Consider the following 9,594-nt stretch of genomic DNA (forward strand, 5'->3'; position numbering starts at 1 on the left):
CCATCTGTCTCTGACCTGCCCCTCACTTCGCCTCCCTCCCTTTTTATCTCTCTCTCTCACCCTCGCTCTCTCTCACCCTCGCTCTCTCTCACCCTCTTTCTCTGTCTGTCTGTGTCTCTCTCTCCCAGCCTCTCTCTCAGGACTCTGTGAAGGATGTGTATCGTGCGGTGCAGTTAAAAGTTCTCAGTAACTGGGGTAACCCTGAGTACTCCTGTGTCTACAGATTCAGGGTTCACGGCCAGCCACTGCCCCACAGAGAGAGCCACACAACCTCACCTACTTTGTATTACCCTATTACTTTGTTTCCTTAGATAATAAATATCTCTTCTTTCAAACTAAAACTAGTATGTTTGTCTTGAATATTTGCTCTTGTTATCATAGGCAGCGGTATGTGTTTATAATCACATCAATCCCTGTTCCTCACTTGACACTAGCAAGACTCAGGAAATTTGTATTTTTCACTGCAGAGTTCCGTATCCACTAGTCACTAAAGGTACAGAACACACACTTGTTTTAGCATGTTTTCACATTTTAGTTTTAAAGCACTGAATAATAAGTAATGTCTGATTGGGATCAGCAGAGTCATCTTCACTTCAATGAGCGGAAACAAACTGAATTGTTGTTTGAAACATGTCCCACTTCTCCAGAAGAAGTGACTACTTTTGAGAGGTAGTCTGTAGAACAGCCAGAATAATAATGTCTACCATTTCACCAGCAGGGGGCGAACTGCCTGAGGTGAACCCTCCACTGCCTCAGTGCGCTCAGCAGGAAAGTGGAAGTTGTTCTGCAGCTGTTGCAAGATATAGCCTTTTCCTCTCGCACAACAACGCGGAACTTAATTTGTGCGTGTTTCAACATGTCTCCTCTCCGCTCACTCGACGTGCGGTGAAAAGAAGCAGTTGTTGAGACTCCCAGTCCCTGCAGAGCAGTGAGACATCTGCGGGCATCTCCACACGGATACAAACACCATCAGGTGGGTTAAGAACTTCGACCAGGCAGAGTTGGTGTAATGTTATCTCAAAACTCGGCTATTTCCGGGTAAGAATGAAACCGATGCAACGACAGCTAGGGCGTAGGCTATCCTATGACAGTTCCCTACCATTTTTTAAAGCACACCGTTGGTTTGGTTAGGCAGCAGAAGTAGTAGGCTACAGTGTTTTAGTTTCTGTTAAGAAGGAGAATAGCCTTTAGGTCAAGGAGTCCGTCAGGGACTCCCTGGAGTAGTTCACAAAGCTAGACGTAGGACTACTAGCCTGGCCGTTACCAGACTGTGACTCCATTTCATGAGCTTGAAATCAATTCAGGCAGAAATACGTAGGCTGGTGTCACCAGGCTATAGGACTACCGCTGCGGTGCGTAATATGACCGCTGCATTAATTGAGAGAAAGAAATTAAATAAGATAAATGTGTTATCTCAAATGATAGCGTTCCTGGTAACAATAGCCTCACATTTTTGTCAGTTTGCTTATTCTGAGTGAAAGTTTAAGGAACTTCAAGTGGCTGTGCACTGATAGGCCGGCGTTACTTCCTGTGAGTTACGTTCTGCGACCTAGGCTATCGAATGGTAAGGTAAGGATGAGTGTAACATATTCTTCGGCTAAATGTGAGCGTTTTGTGAAATTACATATACAATTAACCATATTAGCGTGTGCTTGGCATTTATTCACGGACTTTTGAGAAATATGTATGTATATATAAGATATAGGGGTATTTGTTTAACAAAACAAAACTAAATGTCGAGTATCGGAACTTATTTACAGGATATACACAGGGTATAGGCGCAGATATAAAGCCCTCAACCCTCCGTTTTCAAGCATGTATTAGTGAATTAGTAGTGACAACAAACACCCCAACAACAACACAAAAGAATAAAGATTTATTGTTTATTAAACTGAGTTTTCTCTGTTCAGTTTTCTGACCAGATATTCACCTTGACATGCATTTGTCATGGAATGCTGCTTTGAAAGTCCCCAGTTGGCTTCTTTTTAGCCTGGGTGCCAGCCAAACTTAGTCCTAGAATTATGAGTATGACAACATCAAGCTAGCTACTTTTACTCTTGGGGTAGCCATCTGACAGGAGGGATGTTGCTTCTCAGGGGAAACAGACCTCCTGGTCTTGGGGTAGCCACAACTGTACACAACTTTAATTGACCTGCTCTAATTGGCTTTAATACAAGCAGGTTTGCAGCTCACTGGGTCTCTGTGGGCTAATGCTTTAGATTAATGCTAATGTTAACCTAATATTTCGTCAATGAGTTGTTGTTGTTATGATTCTTGTGTCCTGGGCCTGTACCACTGCGTAATGAGTTAGCCCTTTTTTAGGTCAGTAGAATTAAAAGAATAGTAAACATACAAAGTGGGAGAGTATTAAAATCAGCCAACAAAAGGCATCTGACAGAGTAGGTTCTGAGTCTAGATTCGAAACTGCTTTCATTTGGAGCTTCGCCATGTTCTGACAGTAGGTATTACCAACAGATTTGTTTTCAGTGATCTAAGGGGTCTAGCAGGTGTGTACTGCTGATACAAATCTGAGGGGTAATCTGGTCCTTTGGTCCATTCAGTGAATTATAAGCAAACAGCAGTGCTTTAAAATCAGTTCTGTGACTTACTGGAAGCCAGTGTAAGGACTTAAATATTGGAGTATTGTGAACTCTAGCAGCTGCATCTGTAGTAGTTTTTGTTTTTGAGATGGTTAAAATGTAGATGAGATTGCAATCAATTAAAGCACCAAGGTTTTTTTTTTTTTACAGTGAACAGAAGAAGAATCACAAATCAGAATCACGTATGAAATCATGAAAGGAAGGAGCAAAGGAATAGTATTTTTTCTAGGTTTTCGCAAAGGTGTCTTCATGGAATTTTAAATATGTTTAAAATACTCATTATATTCATTATGTCCATGAATAACGATTAGCTTTGATGTTCCTCTTTTGTTTGAGGGCATCCCAAAGTTTGCTGCTGTGTTAAAGGTTGATGATAAACGACCTTAACAGCTAATTAAATACACCTCTCCTTTCCGTGCTCCTGAAGCAAGATGGTTGATCGGCTGGAAAAACGTAGGCTGGGTCCGAGTCATTTTGTTTGTCTCCCAGTTACAGAGCCAGGACTGTGCAGCAACACCAGAGTTTTTAGAGTGCACACACTGGACCAACAGCTAGAGTAACATGAGCAGAATGCTGCTGAATTTGACAAATAGTGCAGTGGATTATAATCAGACTGCACCTTTAAGACTCACACCTCTTAATCAAAGGTGTGTCTCCGACTCTGCCGACGTGTTGTTGATATTTGAGCTCAACAGCCAATCAAATTACACCATTGTGTGTGTGTGTGTGTGTGTGTGTGTGTGTGTGTGTGTGTGTGTGTGTGTGTGTGTGTGTGTGTTTACAGATGTGATGGGCTCTAATAATTCGAAGAAGAAGAACGGAGCCTCTGAAGGGGGCGTGTCTACAACCCCAAATCAGAAAAAGCGACGGTATGGAAAATGCAATCAAAAATGAAAGCAGTGATTTATAAACGTACCTCGACTTGTATTTCATTACAGACAGTATGAACACAAGATATTTCATGTTTTGTCTAGTCAACTTCATTTGATTGGTAAATATACATCCATTCCTGCCATTCAGGCCTGCAACACATTCCCAAAAAAGTTGGGATGGGGGCAATTTAGGGGTAGTAATGAGGTTGAATAATTAAATAATTATTAAATAAAAGCTAACCCACACATCACCTCTAAAGAGTTGTGGACCTCTCTGGCAGCAACTTTGCCAGAGAGTACTTGGACAAACCAGAGGCCTTCTGGAAGTCCATTCTGTGGACAGATGAGTCCAAGATAGAATGATTTGGTCACAATGTAATCCGCTTTGTTTGGAGAAAAGACAGCAATTTTCCTCTGATTGTTCCATTCCAAGATGGTCTTTCCGAGGGAGGCGAGAGAATACTCGCTTCAACAGCGTCCAGCAGGGGGCATCAGGCACAGAGTCCAAGAGGACGGAGGAGACAGAGAGGTACTCTGCTGCAGAACACAGGTGAGATCATGGATGACATTCTGTCAGGCAGTCACCAAAATCCTCTTCAAACCACCTTTGATTCTGTTTATGACAGTAATGTTCTAGAACCCTCTTTACGCTGTTATATGTATTTACCCTAGTGGCTCTTCTGAACTGAGCATTGAATGTTGCTATAGTATTAGTTATGATGTGATCTATTCTGTTTGTGTGAAGGAGTATATGAGTTAAATAACTGTAATTGTTTGACAGTCACCTGCAATTCTGCCCTCTATGTCTGTCTATGTCTGCCCTGCCCTCTATGTCTGTCAGTGTCTATTACAGTGTAGAACCCCCCTGCATATTCACATTGTGATGCCTGCAGTAGACTGATAACTTCTCTCTGTTCATCATCTGCTTGTTTCAATTGCTTTTTCAGCTGCCTCCTTTCTCGAATCAGCCTCTCTATCTCAACCTGTCAACTTGACTTTTCTTGACCTTACTTCTCCTTGCTACCTTTCTGACAAACTCCATATCTCTCCATGCCATAATAATAAATTATCTCACCCTTTCAATTCAATTGATACTCTGCTGTATCCTTCAAAGCTTTTAAACTCATTTTAAAACAACATTGATGTAATTCCATTCCTTGACTTCAGAGCACCCTGGCTATCTTACCTCTGGTTTCTGCCCATTACATGTTTCCTTCTTATTCTGCTTGGTTTTTCTTTGCTGTTTACCAGCTGCATGATGCCTGCCAACCTGAAGATCTTTCTCCCTATTCCCCGAAATGGCCGTAAATGTGTGCATCCCCTTTCTTGTAGTCAAAGCCATGCCAAAGTCCAAATCCATGTGACCTGCCTGCGAGTCATCTTTCACCCCTGCCCTCGCTGACTGAGGGTTATTGTTTTGGTTTGTTCTTCTGTGGCTTACTTGGGTGACTCTTCTTGGCTCTGCTGCTGCAGGTTGCTAGCCTAAAGCAGCCCCGGTCGGGTCTATTCCCTCCTTGCAATTGTATTTATTTATTTATTTTGTTTTTTTTGTGGGTTGGGGTGTGGGTGTGGAGACCAGGATGGTCTTTTTGAGGGAGGAGTGAGAATACTCACTTTAGGATTATGTTGTGCTAACAGCGTCCAGCAGGGGGCATCAGACACAGAGTCCAAGAGGACAGACGAGACAGAGAGGGACTCTGCTGCAGAACACAGGTGAGATCATGGATGACATTCTGTCAGGCAGTCACCAAAATCCTCTTCAAACCAATATTAATGGAGTTCATTCCTCATTAACAAGGCTGACTTCAGTCAGTTTTTATTAGCACAAACGACACACAGTAAAACACATGTGCATATATAGTGGCGATCAGGACACACGCACACGCAGCCCTGAGGTCACAGTGAATTTTATCTCCGCATTTCTCCCATCCTGGACTGTCCTTCTTCCCGGACCCCCCAGGAGCAGTGGGCAGCCGTTAGGCGTCCGAGGACCAAGTCAAGTGATCCGTCTTGGTTCAGTTCTTCTGCATGTTTTTCTGTTGGGGTTCTTAGTGGAGGAAACCCCTTGTGAACACGGGGAGAACATGCAAACTCCACACAGAAAGGCCCGGGAGATAACCCACCTGAGCACTGAAGGCCTGGGGAGAACCTATCCCCCAGGACCAACAGCGCCCCATGCGGGAATCGACCCATGACCTTCTTGCTGTGAGGCGGCAGTGCAAGCACCTGAGCCACCGTGCCACGTCCTTGCCTTAAGATGACCCTGGCTATACTACCTTTAGTTTCTGCCCCTTACATGTTTCCTTCTTATTCTGCTTGGTTTTTCTTTGCTGTTCACCAGCTGCTTGATGCCTGCCAACATGAAAAGCTTTCTCCTTATTCCCCTTATTCTCCTTATTATTAAATGGCCGTAAATGTGTGCATCACCTTTATTGTAGTCAAAGACATGCCAAAGTCCAAAGCCATGTGATCTGCATGTGAGTCATCTTCCACTCCTGCCCTTGCTGACTCTAGGGTTATTGTTTTGGTTTGTTCTTCTGTAGCTTAGTTGGGTGCATCTACTTGGCTCTATCAGCAACAGATGCTGCTGCTACAGGTTGCTAGCGCAACGCATCGCCAGTGGGGTCTATTCCCTCCTGACAGCTGTATTTATGTATTTTGTATTGTTTGTGTGTGTGTGTGTGTGTTTGTGTGTGCGTGTGGGTGTGGTGACCAGGATGGTCTTTCCGCGGGAGGGATGAGAAAACCCTAAAGTGAGTAATGTTGTGTTAACAGCGTCCAGCAGGGGGCATCAGACACAGGGCCCAAGAGGACAGACGAGACAGAGAGGCACTCTGCTGCAGAACACAGGTGAGATCATGGATGATATTATGTCAGGCAGTCACCAAAATCCTCTTCAAGCCACCTTTGATTCTGTTTATGACAGTTACGTTCTAGAACCCTCTTTACTCTGTTATATGTATTTCCCCTAGTGCAGGGGTCTCAAACTCTGGCCCGCGGGCCAATTCCGGCCCCCAAGCGATTTCATCCGGCCCAGAGGCTCCTCAGAATAATAATTAAAACAACAACAAATGCATTCCATAGCAACACCTGGAACTTCAAAGATCTATCTGCGTTAAAAATTATTTTTTCTTTGCGGAAGTCAGGAAATGGCAACAAAATCATTTAAAATAGGTATTTTGGAGGAATGTCTTCTATCGTTAAAAAAAAATATGGCCCCCCAATGACCAGACTGGACGCTCATCGGTCCCTGGTTAATTTGAGATTGAGACCCATGCCCATTTGAATTAAGCATTGATTGTTGCTGTAGTATAGTTATGATGTTATTTAATCCGTTGATGTGAAGGACCTTACTGTGTGGTATCGATGAGTATATGAGCTCTTCTGAACTGAGCATCGAATGTTGCTGTAGTATTAGTTATAATGTGATTGTTTTTTTTATGAACCATACTTTGTCTTAACGATGAGTGTATGAATGAAATAAACGTAATTGTTTGTCAGTCACCTGCAAACTGACCCTCCATGTCTGTCAGTGTCTGTCACAGTGTAGAACCCCCATGCATATTCACATTGTGATCATATCGGGAAAAAAACACTGTGTCTGATAAGTGTGTTTGAGACAAAATTACTGCATTATGGTGTCATGAGCTTAAGTCCTTTCTAATAGGTATGAAGCTAATATTTTACTACAGATAGACATTCTGAATCTGGTAGGAATATTGTATGAATATTGTGATGATATTTTGTTGACATTATTCCTAAAAGTTGTTCTGTGATGATGTTCATCTGTAAGCGTGTGATTCTGTCATTGATCTAGATGGACACCAGAAGAGACAGAGGTCCGTGAGAAATTCAGTTCCACTCTGAAGGGGAAATATCAGCTGGTTGAGGGAGTACCACATCAGGGAGACACCAGACTCCTCCATGAGATCTACACAGAGCTCTACATCACACAGGGGAGAAGAGGATGGGTCAATAATGAACATGAGGTCAGACAGATAGAGAGACGATCCTGGAGAGAAGCAGATCAAGACATACAAATCAATTGCAGTGACATCTTTGAACCCTTATCTGGACAAGACAAACACATAAGAACAGTGCTGACAGAGGGAGTGGCTGGCATTGGAAAAACAGTCTCTGTGCAGAAGTTCATTCTAGATTGGGCTGAAGGAAAAGCCAATCAGGATGTCTTCTTCATAATTCCTCTTCCTTTCCGAGAGCTGAACCTGATGAAGGACAAGAAAATCAGTCTGCTGGAGCTTCTTCAACACTTTCACCCAGAAATAGAACTTCAAGCACTCTTCAGCAGGTCAGAGCACATGTTTATCTTTGATGGTCTGGATGAGTGTCGACTCCCTCTAGATTTCCACTCCAACCCAAGGTGTTGTGATGTGACAGAGCCAGCCTCAGTGGACGTGCTGCTGACAAACCTCATCAAGGGGAATCTGCTTCCCTCTGCTCGCCTCTGGATCACCACCCGACCAGCAGCAGCTCATCTGATCCCTCCTGAGTGTGTGGATCAGCTGACTGAAATAAGAGGATTCAACGACCCACAGAAAGATGAGTACTTTGGGAAGAGAATCAGTGATGAGAATTTGGCTAGCAGAACCATCACACACCTGAAGTCATCCAGGAGCCTCTACATCATGTGCCACATTCCAGTCTTCTGCTGGATCACCGCCACTGTTGTGGAGAGAACTTCAGATGAATCGGGGAGTTTACAAATGCCAAGGTCTCTAACTCAAATGTATACACACTTCCTGATCATTCAGACAAGCATGAAAAAGCACAAGTACACAGGGAGAAAAGAGACAGATGAAGAGATTATTTTCAAGCTGGGGAAACTGGCTTTCCAACAGCTTGAGGAGGGAAATCTGATCTTCTATGAGGAAGACCTGAGAGAGTGTGGCATAGATGTCACAGAAGCTTCAGTGTACATTGGAGTGTGTTCTCAGATCTTCAGAGAGGAGGCTGGGCTGTACCAGGGGAAGGTGTTCAGCTTCGTGCATCTGAGCATTCAGGAGTTTCTTGCAGCTTTATATGTTTTCCTCTGCTTCAGCAACAGAGAGGGAAACCTGCCTGACCAAATGCAAACCTCTCAGCTCTCTGCTTTGTTCAGGGCTTCAACACTTCATGACCTACACAAGACTGCAGTGGATCTGGCCTTACAGAGTGAGAACGGACACCTGGACCTTTTCCTCCGCTTCCTTCTTGGCCTCTCTCTGGAGTCCAATCTCTTAAGGCACCTGCTGCCACAGACAAGAAGCCAATCACAGAGCTCAGAGCAAACAGTCCAGTACGTCAAGGAGAAGGTCAGCGATGAGGATACTTCAGACAGGAATGTTAACCTGTTTTACTGTCTGAATGAGTTGAATCGCCATGCTGTAGTGGAGGTCATTGACAGGAGCTCAGGAAGTCTGTCTGTAGTCATGCTCTTACCAGGAGAGTGGAAGACTGTGACCTTTATGTTTGAAATTTCAGAAGAGCAACTGGATGAGTTTGATCTGCAGAAATACATAAAGACACCAGAGGAAGATCTGAACGAACTCCTCAGTCCAGATGAAGCTCTTCAGAGGCTGATGCCAGTGGTCACAGCATCCACATCAGCTGAGTAAGTAAATTACTGAGAGAGGTAGAGTGATAGAGTCTGTGTTTGTGTGGGGGGGAGTGGCGTGTGTGTCATGTGTAAGGGGTGTGTAGGGGTCATGTGTAAGGGTTGTGTGTGTGTGTGGGTCATGTGTAAGGGTGTGTGTGTGTCTGTGTGTCTTTGTGTGTGTGTCATGTGTAGGGGTGGGGGTGGGGTGGCGGTGTGTGTCATATGTAAGGGGTGTGTGTGAAAGAGTCTGCTGTTTCTGGCGAATCTTTGATGAAACCCCAAAGTTGTTTCCTCGGTTCAAGTTAGCTGGTAGTGAGTAAGAGAACTCAGAAAGGCGGCTGAGGGAAAGAATCTGTTTATTCCAACAAAGTTTTAGCCTCAAGAATTCCTAACACACAGCACAGTCATTTATCAAAATGCTTTTCATGGTTGTCTTCCGTCTCCTTTTGCTGCCGTCCTCTAAATTGTAACATGACTCAGTAGCTCATAGGGATTCAGAATTAACATACTAAATAATGGTGTAAAA

General features: G+C 43.9%; 1 protein-coding gene across 1 annotated transcript in view; it reads left to right on the plus strand.

Annotated features, from left to right (window-relative positions):
* Positions 1-3,389: 3,389 nt before the first annotated feature.
* Positions 3,390-9,594, plus strand: part of LOC308362859 (NACHT, LRR and PYD domains-containing protein 3-like) — a gene marked incomplete at both ends in the record, with an annotated part of 30,753 nt that continues 24,548 nt past the window's right edge. The window contains 5 exons of the mRNA XM_080835587.1: positions 3,390-3,469; positions 3,906-4,022; positions 5,111-5,185; positions 6,248-6,322; positions 7,290-9,083. Coding sequence (XP_080691713.1) covers positions 3,390-3,469; positions 3,906-4,022; positions 5,111-5,185; positions 6,248-6,322; positions 7,290-9,083 — 2,141 coding nt within the window. The remainder of the gene's footprint in view (positions 3,470-3,905; positions 4,023-5,110; positions 5,186-6,247; positions 6,323-7,289; positions 9,084-9,594) is intronic.

This window comes from Sprattus sprattus (assembly GCF_963457725.1).
Source record: "Sprattus sprattus genome assembly, chromosome: 3".
NCBI classification, from domain to species: Eukaryota; Metazoa; Chordata; class Actinopteri; order Clupeiformes; family Clupeidae; genus Sprattus; species Sprattus sprattus.